Genomic DNA, 15,211 nt, shown 5'->3' with positions numbered 1-15,211 from the left:
ATGCTACCCATGCTTCTTGCCGCACTGTGGCCGCGGCCGGTGCTGGCTTTCCTCCAGTATCCCCAATGACTGACGGCATGAGACCTGGAAAGGTCGCACAAACACTCTCTCTGAAGATCTGACCGGCGACTTAGCCTAGGCGTCCCGCAGGTGCTCCTGTCTCTAATCTCCATTTATGTCTAGCAGGTTTCCGGTCAGATCGAAGTGGGTGCGCCAGTATCAAGCGCAACCGTCGGCACGGCTATGTAAACCTCTCCAGAAGAAGCGAAGGCAGGGTAAGTCCTTCCCGAGGGGTTAATACGCCCGCTCGTACCAGACAATTCGTATACAATTCGTATACTGGGTGGGCTTTAGCCGTGGCGCAAGGATGGAGGGCGACCGGTACCCAGCGCTCAGGGGAGGGCGATCCATTTATAACTGAGCCGGGACTAAGAACCAGTGCAGACATTGCCTTCGGCTGTGGAGATTTCGCAAAACACTTGCGCCGACAATTCAGAATATCGAGCGTGCTTGGGGTCAAATGTGTCAGTGTTGTCGTGTAGAATACTCACGGGGAGGTCAGTTGATTGCATTGTTACCCTTGCCAGCGGTAACGATGGCTGCAAGCAAAGACCAAGCGCTTATGAGGCGACGTCTGCCGTGTATGTCGATGCGGTATCGAAGGATGCTTCGTTCGGTAACAGTCAGTAATTGGACAAAATATGTTTCATCATAGATGAAATGGTAGTCTATATGGGGTGCAACAAGAGCTCCATAAGGTCTAGCCGTGTGGGCCGGTCTACATACTGGGGGCGATATTGGCTGTTGGCTGCCGAGAACGATGTTAGCAGCGAGCAGAACAAGACGCCAGCAGGCGGTATAGTATATCTGAACAGTGAGAGGTCATGGTGACCGAAGTATGACCGGAGAAGGAAGACCAAATCAGAGTTAGCATTTAAAATGCCTCATCTGGCAAATTACATAATCATCGCTGGTGGCAGAGGCAAGGAGTTGTGCGAGTGTTCTCTCGCTCCCACCACCATCACCTCCCCTTCCTCCGCCCTTCCTCAATCCCCTCCTCCCCGTCGAACGTAATTCCAACAGCATCCCTGCTGTTGCTGGCCAAGTACGTTCAACACCTCTGGTCATATCAGGTGGTCTTCAATGGCAGATCGAGGCCCCCCGTCCTATCCTCTCACCCAAAATTTCAATCCCTCGATGCTGCAGCAGCATAGTCAGCAGCAAGCGCAAGCGAATCAGCAGAATCAGCTATCGCAGGCTCAACAACAACAGCTGCATCAGATGCAGGATCTTCAGCAGGGACAGCCAGGTTCTATGTCGATGCAGGATAATGCGAGATTGTGGCAACAGATGCAGCAGTTCCCTCAGTTCCGAAACTTGGCTCCTGGGGGGGAGGCTAGTCAGCAGGTGCGTTGAGCTCAGATTATGTTGCCAGAGGACTTGTCTCAGAGACTCCCTTCCTGTCCGTTGCGTGTTCTCACGTATGTGACATCGCCCAATATTCGCGTTGCGCTTCGATTTCGCCCGCCGCACTTTCGTCCACCGATTATCGTTGTATTGACGACTGTTATCTCGCCTTCTTGCCTTATTACGTTTTCGGGGGTGTAACTTTGCTAATTATAATCGTCTGCCAGATGGCTGAACTTCTTCGCAATCGCACCTTCAATCAGCATAACCCTCAGCAGCAACAACAGCAACAACAGTTCACTCTCGGCGTCAATCCTCTGGGCGGTGGTCCTCAGCATCAGCCGACGTTTCACGATCAACCGAACAGCCAACCTAACATGCCCCCCGGGTTTCCCAACATGGCGCTTGGAATGGCAAACCGAAATATGGCGATTCAAGCGTTGCAGGCGAGGCAGTTGGACTTGATGGCTATGGCGCAGAACCAACAGAACCAGAATGGCCCTATTAACAATTTAGCCAGGATGGCGCAACTGCAGGCGATGCAACGCGAACAAGCCCAACATCACCAACAGAGGGAGCAGATGCAAGGTAATGGCACTACGGATTCCTTCAATCCCCCACGCATGCCGACCCCTGATGCTGTTCGTCGATCCCCGTCTCATGCGTCTCCTCAACCGCCGCCTGGAGTTTCCAATTCCCCTAACATGCCACCCAACCGTGATGGTCCCCAAGCCGCAACCACCTTACCCGCTCGTCGCATGATGACTCCGACAGAAATGAGGGAACGGTCGAATCAACTGAGAGTGCTGATCAGTACCGCCGAGCAGTCTATCATGCAGCTCAGCGCTAGTCGAGGGTCGCTACCCGAGGCCACGTTTATGCAGAAGATGACTGTGTTGCAGAACGATCTCAAAGGGAAGAGAGAGTACTTTGCGAAGCTGAATGCGGCGTTACAAGCACCTCAATTTCCAGTAGGGTAAGCACCGATGGTTTCTAGCATCGTGCGACTTTGTAATGATCCTTTACAGTGGTGGTGCACCTTTCCCCGGACACCCAACGGGTCAGACATCTGGCTGGACGAACCAAACGGGCGGGCCATCATTTGGGCCGTCGCAAGGTCAACATTCCCAGAATGGCTCTATGGGAGGCCCTTCCATGCACTCGATACAGAGTCCCGCCCAACTCCATCCTCAGGCGAATCACATGATCAACGGGGTACCTCCACGTTCAGGACCAACTCCCACACAACAACAGCGGGAACAAATGCATAGAGAACAGCAACATCATCTAGGGGCTCAATTCGGCGTGAATGGCCAAACATCCCCTCCTCCCTCAATGAATCAACCGTTCGGCTTTGGCCCTGCAAACGGTGGAACTCCTTCCAGTGCCAACTCTTCATTACCATTGGCCACAAACGGCGGAGGCGCACCCCAGCACAGTCTTCAGGGCGGCATGGTCACTTTACCACCACCATTGCAGAAACCCCGTTTTGACGAGACTTACGGCAACTTTTGCAAGAGCAGGAACGTCAATCATGATCTGCGTATGCTCTCTGTTGATGGAAGAACCATCGACCTGCACATGCTCCACCGACAAGTCTTGTTGGAGGGCGGCGTAGGAAAGGTGAGCTTGTCCTAGTGATTTCCCTTCCTCCTACTCAACGCAACAATGCAGGTTAATCAGAAGGACCTTTGGGCTGTCATCGGTGCTCGTATGGGGTTCGTCTCGTTCCCTGCGTCTGACACAGAACCCGCCAAGAGTGGACCGGGCGTCGCAGGGCAACTAGCGCACGTCTACAAGGAGTATCTGGCTGCGTTCGACATGCTCTACATACAATCAGTCATAGAGCAGAAGAAAAAGCAGATGATCCAGCAGAACCAACTGAACCAGAATCAGAACCAGGGTAACGGTCACCCTAACAGTGGACCTCCTGCTGGTCCTGGCGGTCCTGAGGGTGGAGTGGGGGGCGCGATGAACATTGGCTCGATGAATCCTCAGCAACGGCCTTCGCTCACTCCACAGCATATGCAAATGATGGTGCAGTATGCAAGCAGATCTGCAGCAGAGCTGCGTGCACAGGGTGTACACGAGCGTGTGATTCAATTTGTGGAACAGAATCGCGCAACCTTGCAACGCAATGCTTTGGATCAGGATCGCTTTCGAGGACAGTTCAGACCCGGTACGCAGCCTGGTCAAGGTGGCCTTTCCCCCGGTGTGGTGAAGGACAGTAACGGAGGCGCGCAGAATCCGGCTGGCTCAGTACCCCAGCACAATCTAGCGCCACCGTTTGGAGGCCCTCCTCCCGCTAGAGGGCCAATGCAGAATCCAGCTAGTGCTATCATCTCATCGCTAATGCGAAGTGAACCACAACTTACGCAAGCTGCGATGAAGATAATCCAGCAGTTGAAGACGAATATCCCTCAACAGCGTACGTTATATGACATTTGTTCCTTACTAATTTTATTAACATAATTCTAGTGGAACCACTGCGCTCGGCAACTGCTATCGTTTCTCCGGATCAGCGAATGGAATACAACCAATTAATAGAGCAAGTCTTCCATGCTTCGCAGGAACTCGACGCCAAGCTGCCAATGTTTTATGTCTTGCTCACTAATGACGAGATGCTGAAAGAGCTGGTCGCTATTGTGAGTGACACGCGATGCAAGCAAGGATATGCCTGTTAACTTTGCTACAGAATTACTCCATTCAAACGCAGCGTAGTCTTCTTTCCTCCAATCAACCCAGGTTTGTGATCAGCCTAGAGAACTTGCGATCTATGGCCGGGGAACTTGCGAGGGCGAAGGAGATATTCCAGGTAGCGCTGACCAACTTGGTCAAGAACCAGCAAGCAGCAGCGGCCAACGCTCAAGGTGGCCCTAATAGTGGCCCCCCTCCGGGCCCATCTCATCCCCAATCGAGCCTTCTCTCTGTATCAAATCCTCCCCAGAATCGACCCACTGGGCCAACACGCCCGCCACCAGCGAAGCCCAAAACTGCCATCCAATCCAGTCCTAATACATCCGCCATGTCCGCCCCCACTCCTCCTGCCGCTACTGTGTCAACACCAGGCCCCAGCGCCAGCTCTCCCATGGCCTCTGCCACTTCACCTCCAACGCCTAAGTCACCGAAAACGAAACTGCAGAAGACGAAACCCCCTCCACCTAAACAACGCAGGCCATCCAAGGTGGGAACGGCGCCGACAATACCGCCAGCCGATCCCCCACGGCCTCCCTCAGCGACAGCAGGCGTCAAGCGTGCCAGGGAAGATGAAACCAGCAACATTGCATCAACCACCCCTCAGACTTCGGGTACCTCAGCCATAGCGGGACCTAGTACCAACGTAGCTAATGGAGCGTCACCCCCTAAACGCATCAAGACCGAGTGGGACTCGAAGGATGGTATTCTCATGGAAGGAGATGCTGAGAAACAGGCGATCGACAGCATCAAGACTCCGGAGGATGCAAGCGCTTTCATGGAGAAGATGGCTGAGCTGATCAAATTGGCCGGCGAGGGGCAGTCTTCTATCAATACAAACATTGCCGAGTCCCTCGATGAGATATTGAAGGGATATGGTGGAGCGTCAGACGTGGACTCATCCATAGGCGCCATAGACACCTTCCAACTCTCTTCCGAAGCGCCAGTTTCTGGGGATAACAACGATCTGGAAGAGTTTTTCAATTTTTCATCCTTTGCGAATGATGAAGACGATGCCGGCTCGAAAGCAGCAACTCCAGATCTAATACTCTCTTCGTCAACCAACCCCAGTCCTGCATCAAACGCCGAGAGTGAAGCAGGTCACCCGACGTTAGGACCGGACGTGAAGACGGAGGTCAAGACGGAGGACGGTTCGGATTCATTGAGGCTTGGTATGTGGAAGGAGATTGATGGTGGTGAATCGTCATTCTATCATTCTAACAATGACTGGAAATGGGACGGTCCTATGGCTACCATAGATTCTTCATGGGCACTTTTGTCCTAGCGGGTCATTCATCTTTTTGTTGTTTATTTGTTTCGTATGTCTCCTCCATCAATAATTTCATCTCTCGCTGCTTTATTTTAGTTTACGGTTAACTTCTGGAGATATCCCGATTGTTTTATCCCTCGTGTTGTCATACTACTACCATTACTTTTGGTTACGTCTGCTCTGTATTCCTATTACCTGTTGTTCCACTTGCTATCGATTTCTTGTCCAACTGTAAAGCGGATATATTCGCATTATAGAATGAGACTTGTAGAATGAGACTGCTGGGAGCCGGAAGGTTAGCGTTGCCGACCTCGCCGAGCTGTATTCCCTAGCACACGCGCTCGTAGGGCGGACACCGCGTCAGTGCCAGATGTTGTGGAAACACGAGACGAAGACGATGGCAACGAAGGAGTAGGCCGAGACACGGAGGTTAAAACCAGCCTTCGGCGTTTGCTCGATGCCTCTTCCGCTAATTCTTTGCGCGCTTGCTTCCATTCTTCTTTCGCATGTATTGCATCATCTTCAGCCTCGTCCAACAACTTCAGCGTCTCTGGCAGCCCATAACGCCCTTTGAGAGAATCATCCGCGGCCTCCTTTTCCAATGCAGCCTTCTTCACCTCACGAAACCGTTTCCGGACTTTCCGAGAAAGAGTGTATGGATCGGAGTTATATTGTTCAGAGACGTTCTGTAGGCCTTCAAGACGAGGGATTTGGACTTGGGTGAGGTTCTTCTGCGCGTCGGTGGTCTTTTCTAGGACAGCGAGCGGGTCAACTGGTGCGGCGCTCCCTTCGGTGTCTAAGGCAGCGATAAGTGGGATGGAGTGATGGAGCAAGATAATTTAGTACCATGCACGGCATATCCCCCGTTCTCTTCTGGATTCCAGTCCTCCTCCTTACGCCGGGCGCCTGAAGTGACGACATACTGTGTATTCTAACGAAACATCAGCACCAGGGAAGGTGACCGATATATGATCGACTGCACCTTTGGGTCTGTTTGTATCTCGAACCAACCATCACAGAGATGGCATTTACATCGGAACGAGTATATCGGCGTCGAGTAGTAGTTTCCTATCTTTTTCTTCTCAGCGTTGTAGCGGACGCCCATGCCGATATGGTTGTTGCACGTCCCACTGAAAGTGCGCAACAATTTCAGTGTAAGCCACGATAGTACGACATTACAACGTACCACCATATGTTGAACGGGAGCTCAAAGCGAGTGATGAGGATGCCCTGGTCTATCTTCCGAGCTCTGTCTCCTAGTGCATGTTTACCTGGACATCGGGTAGTAGGTCAGCGTCACATCGCTGCGCAAGAATGACTGACATACCTCTGTACGAGTTGAGGCTCTTGTGCTTCTCTCCATCGTAGTCAGGAGGGTAGTATTTGTTAAAGCCTCATTTATTGTGGTCGGCTAGACGATCCCTGATGGATTTCTGGGACGAACGTACCTTGCATTTCAAAATCTACTTACCAGTAACTTGATTATGACGGTGTGGTAGTAATTAAGCGCCGAATCCATAAAGGATAACTACACGATCATGTGCCCCTAGGAACTGGGAGGAACAACTCGCTACTTACAAACGCAAGTAGAGATGATGGATGTGTTGACAGCATTCGCAGGTTCTCCTTGTCAATATGGTTGCACAAAGATCTCAGGCATTATTTTGCCTGATAAACTCCTTATGACTGCCCAGCAAAAAGGAAGGAGACTCCCGTAGCCAACAAAGCCACCATCATGAAGTCCGATCTACTCATATAAAATTTTTGTGAAGGTTTAATCATTTATATAGATCAGATAATGGCTATAAAAAAAACCTGGCACTACTGGGATAACACTCGGATACCATTCCTTGAGGGCTACTCAAAGGCACGAAATATGCCGCAGGAAACAAGTAAATACTATAATCTACACTTCTAGAAACTTGGTGGTATTATATGGGTGTTTTCGTCCACAAAACTTACTCAGGAAGCTTCACTTCTCAAAGGATAGGGGAATAGGAGTTAAGAATAGGAGAGGATTGATGTCCTTCGGCAATCGCCGCTAGCGTCTATGGCAGCTGAACTTTAAATTTCGTTGTACACACAACTTTCACTACCAACGGCCTTAGGTATGTCGCAGAATTCACTGGAATCCTGAACGAGCTTGCTCATATTTGCTTTGTCCAAGTCACCTTCTGACTCAAAACCATCAAAATGAGTTACGTCGCTAAGGGTGATAAAGAATACGATGCCACGGGTGCACCAGTCCCCGCCGCTAAGATCCACAAAATTCGCATTACTTTGACGAGCAGCAACGTCAAGAACCTTGAAAAATGTGCGAGGCTCATAGATTACTCGATTTTTTCTTCGTTGACTGGTTTACAGTCTCCACTGATCTCATCAACCGTGCTAAGGACAAGCAGCTCCGTGTCAAGGGTCCTGTTCGTCTTCCTACCAAGGTCCTTAAGATTACCACCCGTAAAACCGTGAGATCCATCATATATAGGATCTCCTGGAGATGTTCATCTTTCTGTAGCCCTGTGGTGAAGGCTCTAAGACTTGGGATCGCTATGAGCTCAAGGTGCACAAGCGCCTCATCGACTTGCATTCCTCCAGCGAGATCGTCAAGCAAATTGTGCGTGACCTTGCCATTCCACTCTCGTCTGGCTCATCCGTTCCATGTAGACAAGCATCAGCTTGGAGCCCGGCGTCGAAGTCGAAGTTACGATCTCTGCTTAAATTACCACGTTGTATATTGCCGACTAGTAGTGCAATAAATTGTCCTTGAGCGTATTATCTATGACTATTGGACAGATATGAGGGAATGAGGCCTGGACTGGACATACAGAGACAGGGGCAATCGGCCAAACAACGCGGTTCTGCGGCAGGGTGCCGAGGCAGTTGTTCATCGCTTCTTGAGACTCAACCACAACTCACATCTTACTTCACCCAATGGCCATCATTGGCAGAGTACTCGGGCTGGCCTTTGATGCAGTTCTGGTCTCGACAGTCCTTGCAGGCGTTCGGCGAACGAGTGGCTTTGCGTCAGTGCCAACCTTGCTTGATTTCACGCTTCTGAACTCTGGCACCACAGGCCTGATTCCAATCTGATATCTGACACAACAATGCGCTCGGTTGCGGAACGATTTCTGGGCGTAGGAGAATCTGTTTTCGATGTTGTGCAGGCTACCGCTGTGAACAGCGCTTACTTTAGAAGGAGTTCGACATGATAAGACTGGTGAGTCCCTTGAGGAGCACTCATTGACGTTTACTGATAGCGCTTCGCTTCTAGGACCCGTATTTATCTATTATTGCTCTCCTCACTCTATCTTCGGTGTTTCTCTCGTCCGATTAAGCCGCCTCCGAGGGGTGCCATTTTCTAAGTATGCACTTCCTGCCGACTCGGCTGCTAGCCAGGATCAAGCAAGCAGATACTATAGTCTCATTCCACACCTCAGTCACTTCCCCCAAGTTCTCCTCGTGTTGAACATCTTAAGCATAGGCATTGCTATCTCCTTTCGAAGTCCTTCCTGGGCTCGCCGACGATGTAAATTCGGGGTAATCTATCATGTCAAGTTCTTCTCATCACGCTGAATAGACCATGTGCGACGCTGGGTTCTCCTTTCTGAATTCGTTCATCGCAACCGGCTATCGTCACGATAAGAAGTTGCTTCTCGCAACCGTATAGGGACTGATCCTTATGCAGCCTTTTAGGCGTTGAATTCGACGTGGCGGCTCAACATCGTTGTCGTCAATATATATACGGTCCATGTGAGCATATTCTTTATGTCAGGCGTTAGCGCTTCCTTTACTTGCACTGTAGCTGCATTAGTATGGTGCGTGCTCGTCGGACCATGTCGGCTCACTGAGCAGTGCTGCCATGCATATGTTACATATTGTCTATCGTGGGTCACAATATCACGTCTTCCTCCTTTTTTGACAAATATATCGCCAGCTCAGCGAAAAACGCATGGAGCGATACGTTATTCCGAACCGTGACCTACCTGACACTGAAGGAGCTTCTTTTGAAGCCTGCTACTCGTGGTTCCATTCTCATGTCGCATCCTCGTAGCCTGATGCAGCACAAGAGCCGAATGGGGCCGTGTATAGGCTCGGGTGACAGTCCTGCTAAAGCTGGTCTTCATATAAGAGGAGGTGGATGCACTTACATTTCTTCACCCAGCACGCTGGTACTTCGAATCCTTGCTACTCAATATGTACGGTTTCATCTCCAGCGTTGCAGTTGCGGCTGCTCTGTGCCTCGCTTCTTCGGCCCTCGCGTTTGACAATTCGCGCTCTGATAATGTACGCGTTCATTACTATTTCCATTTCAAGTTGCACTGACCATTCTTTCGTGTAGCTTGCTGTGTAACTGGTTTCTTCTCAATTGGTTGTGCTTTATTGAATCGTTCTGTCTTCAGCTACTACGGTCAGAACAGTTATGGCGCGACCCACTCCGATACCGCAAACTGGCAGAAGGCATTGTCTACCTATTGTCAGGTGAGGTGTATTGGTTTGAAATGGGAACATCTACTGAACCGAATCACGTTGCTAGGATGATTCTATCGACGCGTTCCCCTTAGCCTTCCTCCATGTTTTCTTCGCATCGGGCGGTTTGCCGTCAATCAACATGGCTAATGTAACCGCATCTCACCACTCACATGAAGATGCCACTGACGTTCGATGGGTATGTAGACATGTAACACCAATGACAACCCTGTCTTCCCAGGGACAGAATTACCCAATTGCTCGTTCATGGCGGCGGATATCCAGGCATGCCAGGCCAAAGGCAAGATCATCACTCTCAGTCTTGGTGGCGCGACGGGTGCTGCATCTTTCTCCTCCGATGCTCAGGCCCAGCAATTTGCCGACACTATTTGGAATTTGTTCCTCGGGGGGAGTAGCTCAACTAGGCCGTTTGGCAATGCTGTTCTGGATGGGTGCGTTGATGATTTGGTGAAGTTCCTAGGTTACTCGTGGCTGATTGAAGAATAGTATCGATTTAGACATCGAGGGTGGCGGAAGCACTGGTTTCGCTGCATTTGTGAACCGCCTTAGGACACACACCAATAGCGCCAGTAAGAAGTAAGCATGCGTTTCGTTATAATAGATGGAGCAGCGATCAACTATCATTACAGGTACTATGTGACTGCGGCGCCCCAGTGCCCGTTCCCAGACGCCTTCTTGGGCGCCGTCCTCAATGCTGTCGCTTTCGACGCTGTTTACGTTCAATTCTGTCAGTGAGAGTGATGATATAGGCGACATTCGCTTATTTCTGGACAGATAATAACTTCTGCGGCTTGACTAACTTCAACAACCCTAATGCATGGAACTTTGCCCAATGGTATGAACGGGCTTTCTTCTGTAAGAAATCGTTAATGACAGCAATGGCAGGGATAACTGGGCCAAGACGGTATCCCCGAACCGCAATGTCAAAATCTATATTGGAGCTCCTGCTGCACCGACTGCTGCAGGATCTGGCTACGTCGACCCCGCCACTTTGGCTAGTATAGCAGTACAGACACGAAACCAGTTCTCTTCGTTCGGCGGGATCATGCTTTGGGACGCCTCGCAGGCTTTCGGTATGCCTTAAGGCTTCACCTTCGCATGTGACGAGTATTCATTTTCGTCACAGCCAACAATCGCTTTGATAGAGCCATCAAGAACGCGATCAGGACCAGCGGTAGTGGCGGAGGGACTACCGCCCCACCTCCCCCTCCCCCTACGACGACTACTACGACGCGCCCGGCGACAACTCCCCCGGCGACAACTCCTCAACCAACTACCACAGTCGGCACTGGGTCTTGTGCTGGTGTCGCCTCGTGGGTTTCCAACATTGCTGTATGTATTACTTCCTCCTGCAGTTCGTTCACATGCCTGAAATCTTGCGTAGTATATCGGTGGTTCCCAGGTAGTTTTCAAGTAAGTCTTCGCACAAACTATGGAGGCTTGGCAACATTACATCATCAAATTATAGCGGACACTTATGGACGGCCAAATGGTGGTCGCAGGCTGATACACCTGGTGGTATGTATTCGCAAGATAAAGACAGACTTTGGGTTGACTTCCTCGATCCTGTAGGCGCCGCTGGGGTGTGGACTGACAACGGGGCTTGCAGCAGCTTTGCTGGTGCACATGCCAATGTTTCGCAGTCGCTTGCCATATCCCACGTTTCTTCTTTGCTTTCTCATTCTGTTGTTACGGCTGCCCCCAAAGCACAGGGCAAGTCTTCCGGCCCTGCAGCCCCCCAGTCGCCTGCCATCTCCCATGTTTCCGCCCTTCCTCATTTCCCTTCTACGGCTGCTTCCGAATTGCAAGCCAAGCCAGCAGGCCCCGCGGCTGTCGTGCAGACGTCAGCTCAAACAGATGCCACGGGCAGTCCCAGGACTGTTAATTCGAGGGTTTTCAGGCATTAAATGCGCGATAGAAAGCATCTATGGAGGGTTCATGTACTTGTAGTCTTGGCCGCGCTTTTGAATATAATTGAATACTCATAATCATGCAAAGAGTTTCTGAGGGAATACTCCAATCGAAAGAAGCTCTTTATGGATCCGTATTCCCATTTGAATTATGTAATCCACACTGTTGCACTTCATTGATCACCGCGACTGTTGATGTCAAATTGACAGTGAATGCATTGAAACAATTGGCGAGTGTTGCCGCTTCGCTGGCCTCTGCCTTTCGTGCCAGACACCCCTCGTGTCTGGCGACCAGGAAATTCCATCCGCTTTACAATTATGTCAGAAACCTTGCCGCTCTCTCCTCCAGTCGATCTTGCACCAAGGCGCAAGGGCACTCATAGTAAGCGTCAACATCGATACAATACACAGAATGCTGACAGAATGCTATATATAAGGGAGATCAACCGTGTTGGCCCGTATTCAAAGCTTGGTCGGGAAGCAGGGAGCCGTGCATGATTCGCCAAACGCGAAACCTCCCCCACGGCCGCCAGGACCTGCGATGGCTAAGCAGCCTTCTCAGAGGGCTGCTCAAGCCCTAAAGATCAAAATAGTGACTTGGAATATGCATGATTCTCTTCCGAAGGTACGTCTCACTTTTGACAGCATCTTTGCGTGCTGCAACGAATAACCTTGCAGGGGAATCTTGAAGAACTGTTGGGTAGAGTACCACTGTACACGAAAGCGAAAACTGAATCGACGTCGGGGCTTCCCAATCTACCTCTTGAAGACGTACACCCCTACCACATTGTCGTAGTGTAAGTCAGTTCAGCGATTGGAGTTCTCAAGTGAATACCAATCCCTTTCCCCCAGAGCTGGTCAAGAATGCCCATCGTCGTCAGGTAAGGTTTATATGGTGTTCGCAACACAGTTTCCTCTAACTTAAGGCGTTCAGGAATACCTATGGGCCTTGGCGCTGGTTTCAAACTGATAGACAAGGATAAAGATAAGGATTGGGACAAGTTTCGAGAGGACTTAGAACCCGCCAACTCCAACAGACAGGGAGACGACGAAGATGGGGATGATACACCGAAGTCTCGCAAAAGCTCAGATAACGACAATGGGAATGTACCTAGCGGATGGACGGCAATGGTTGAGCACTGGCTCTGCAATGGTGGTGGATCGCCGATTGCTGCTCCTCGATGCGAAAGTCCCACATCAAGTACCACCAGTGGCCACATACGGAAGGGACCTTATACTATGCTTATCAAGCAAAGGTTAATGGGTCTTTATATTGCTGTTTATATCCACCGCGATGTTCGAAGTTCGGTCAAGGGTCAGTCTTTGCTGGCCACTTTAGATATCTCGCTTGTCATAACGAAGGGTTCATGTTCAGGAGCGTCCAAGTCGTATGTAAAGGCCGGCTTAATCGGCGGCAGAGTTGGCAATAAAGGTGGCGTTGCGGTCAGCGTCTACATCAATAATATTACTATCTTATTTCTCAACGCGCACCTCGCAGGTGAGTGTTTGTGCCCGCTTCGGAGTATTTATAGCTTATGCTAGTACCCTCGCAGCCCATGAGGGGAAAATCAATTATCGTCTAGCGAACCTGGCCAAGATCAAGGTAAATCCAGTGCGTTGGAGGTCGTTCATTTTATTCAAACTTTGCCACAGGCTGAGTTAGTGTTAGAAGATTTCCTGTCTCCTGATGATCCTAGGACCGTGGCTGAAGGTGAACTCGCATTCAACACACTTCGATTCCCTGCTCACCTATAATGAAGATATAACGGACAAATATGACTATTCCTTCATTTTCGGGGACCTAAATTTTCGTCTGGATATTTCACGTCTCCACGCAGACTGGCTGCTATCGCATAAAGGTACATGGTTCGTTCTGAGTTCTTATTCTTGCTAAATAACTTATGTCAGATTACGCCAACGCCCTTGCGTTCGACCAGCTTCGGCAGTTGCTTGAAACCAAGCAATCATTCGTCGGGTTCAACGAGGCTAATATCGATTTTCCTCCAACATTCAAATACGATGTTCTGCGGACACTTAAGCGACCAAAGCACAAATCGAAGAAGATTAGCTATTCGACTAGTGCAATACCGATGTTATCTGAGGTTGAAGAGAGATACCTCGAACGCGAGAGACCTCGTCAGGAGGACAGAGAGGACGCTCGAGACAGAGCATCCATTGCCTCGTCCGCTTATACATCCATACATACACGCCGGGGTTCGGACGTCGATGATGAGGATGAGGACCAATGCGACGCCTCGACTTCGTCTCCCACGCGTCTCCGGTTTGGCCGCCGCGTTTCACTACATATCGCTGCGCATAAAGTTAAGGAGCAATGGTTGGCTCTATTGGCGTCGCCTCGAGCCCACCGCCCTGCGATGGGCGACAAGCCACTGAAGTCCCCCTCGTTACAACCCCGACCCCCCGCCCCACCTATTGCAGATGCTTTGAGCACCAGTGTTAGCCTCCCTATTGGATCCATCAATATTTCCGTTGGCAGTGTTCCAGAAGAAAGGTCGCAAAGCACGTTAGCCAGGAAGAGTCTCCTCCAGCCACCAGAAATGACGCGGATGCTGTCTGCTAGGTCTTCGAGAAATGATATGGAAGAAGATAGCGGGGACGAAGAGGATAAAGGCGTATACGACTCTTCTCATAAGAAACGTGTTCCAAGCTGGTCAGTGTCAACATGTTAATTTCTTCTGACCATACGCCCTCATAGTGCGGTTAATTCTAGGTGTGATCGCATATTGTGGAAGACGACCGTCAAACCAGAAGAACTACCGGAATCCGATGATCCGGAGCCCAGAAGGGGTGGTTTTGTTCAACAATTTTGGGCAAATCTACGTCGAAGTCGCGGGTCCACGATCACGTCCATTACACCACACCTCGATAGCAACGCCCACCAATCTCCTGAAGTTTTCCCCTCAAGCCCTCCGTTCTCCCGTTTTGTAACTCCCCCCAGCCCTCTCCCCCGCCAGTCCGTGTCGCATGAGCATCTACCACCTCCAACCGGAATGTGGCCGTTTGTCCTTAGACATGGTCGCCAAGGCGTGGCTTTACGTCGGTCTATGTCTGTTGCCTCAGATCCGCCCCTGATTGTCGAAGATCGAAAGCATCCACAGAGGCGAGCCTCAGTGCCGGTGGGACCACTAGGCACACCAATCCCCAACCAAGGTTTGATTGAAAGTCATAAAGATGAGACACCGAAGGGCGCCAGTACGCCAAAGCGTCGGTCGCTACTGCCTGCATTTTTTACTTGGGATCACAATACCTCTTCACCTTCTCAGCTCACCGCTTCCGAAACCACAATTCGCCCTAGGAAGGGCGACGTGATATGCCTCAGTTATAATACCCTCGATGACAAAGCAATGCGTCGACTGGAAGGACGGAGCGACCATCGACCAGTAGTTGGATCTTACGCTATCTACTACTAGACATTACTATA

At 50.5% G+C, this 15,211-nt stretch overlaps 6 protein-coding genes across 6 annotated transcripts; 5 read left to right on the top strand and 1 right to left on the bottom strand.

Annotated features, from left to right (window-relative positions):
• Window positions 1–1,143: 1,143 nt before the first annotated feature.
• Window positions 1,144–5,386, top strand: PC9H_009650 (uncharacterized protein; the record flags this gene model as incomplete). Its single annotated transcript, XM_036779148.1, has 6 exons — window positions 1,144–1,407; window positions 1,635–2,383; window positions 2,436–3,030; window positions 3,082–3,835; window positions 3,886–4,052; window positions 4,103–5,386. 6 exons carry the CDS (start codon window positions 1,144–1,146, stop codon window positions 5,384–5,386), a joined length of 3,813 nt encoding a protein of 1,270 aa, XP_036628537.1.
• A 281-nt stretch (window positions 5,387–5,667) lies between these two features.
• Window positions 5,668–6,826, bottom strand: PC9H_009649 (uncharacterized protein; the record flags this gene model as incomplete). Its single annotated transcript, XM_036779147.1, has 6 exons — window positions 5,668–6,167; window positions 6,218–6,302; window positions 6,354–6,501; window positions 6,558–6,642; window positions 6,699–6,764; window positions 6,820–6,826. The coding sequence occupies 6 exons, from the start codon at window positions 6,824–6,826 to the stop codon at window positions 5,668–5,670; spliced, it is 891 nt and encodes a 296-aa protein (XP_036628536.1).
• Window positions 6,827–7,564: 738 nt separating this feature from the next.
• On the top strand, window positions 7,565–8,089 carry RPS20 (40S ribosomal protein S20; the record flags this gene model as incomplete). The annotated part of the gene is made up of 4 exons (XM_036779146.1): window positions 7,565–7,685; window positions 7,736–7,836; window positions 7,887–7,985; window positions 8,036–8,089. The coding sequence occupies 4 exons, from the start codon at window positions 7,565–7,567 to the stop codon at window positions 8,087–8,089; spliced, it is 375 nt and encodes a 124-aa protein (XP_036628535.1).
• Window positions 8,090–8,302: 213 nt separating this feature from the next.
• Window positions 8,303–8,580, top strand: PC9H_009647 (uncharacterized protein; the record flags this gene model as incomplete). Its single annotated transcript, XM_036779145.1, has 2 exons — window positions 8,303–8,394; window positions 8,445–8,580. 2 exons carry the CDS (start codon window positions 8,303–8,305, stop codon window positions 8,578–8,580), a joined length of 228 nt encoding a protein of 75 aa, XP_036628534.1.
• Window positions 8,581–9,565: 985 nt separating this feature from the next.
• Window positions 9,566–11,766, top strand: CHT1_3 (Chitinase 1; the record flags this gene model as incomplete). The annotated part of the gene is made up of 13 exons (XM_036779144.1): window positions 9,566–9,655; window positions 9,711–9,718; window positions 9,772–9,850; window positions 9,906–9,989; window positions 10,046–10,290; window positions 10,346–10,435; window positions 10,489–10,586; window positions 10,634–10,694; window positions 10,745–10,932; window positions 10,986–11,191; window positions 11,244–11,272; window positions 11,328–11,377; window positions 11,432–11,766. The coding sequence occupies 13 exons, from the start codon at window positions 9,566–9,568 to the stop codon at window positions 11,764–11,766; spliced, it is 1,563 nt and encodes a 520-aa protein (XP_036628533.1).
• Window positions 11,767–12,087: 321 nt separating this feature from the next.
• On the top strand, window positions 12,088–15,200 carry PC9H_009645 (uncharacterized protein; the record flags this gene model as incomplete). The annotated part of the gene is made up of 11 exons (XM_036779143.1): window positions 12,088–12,151; window positions 12,207–12,394; window positions 12,448–12,566; window positions 12,622–12,650; window positions 12,704–13,084; window positions 13,145–13,267; window positions 13,323–13,372; window positions 13,423–13,480; window positions 13,530–13,628; window positions 13,678–14,440; window positions 14,501–15,200. 11 exons carry the CDS (start codon window positions 12,088–12,090, stop codon window positions 15,198–15,200), a joined length of 2,574 nt encoding a protein of 857 aa, XP_036628532.1.
• Between the last annotated feature and the right edge of the window lie 11 nt (window positions 15,201–15,211).

This window comes from Pleurotus ostreatus, assembly GCF_014466165.1.
Source record: "Pleurotus ostreatus strain PC9 chromosome Unknown scaffold_7, whole genome shotgun sequence".
Lineage (NCBI taxonomy): Eukaryota > Fungi > Basidiomycota > Agaricomycetes > Agaricales > Pleurotaceae > Pleurotus > Pleurotus ostreatus.
The sequence above is the reverse complement of the archived record's forward strand: the minus strand, read 5'-3'. Positions and strand labels throughout refer to the sequence as shown.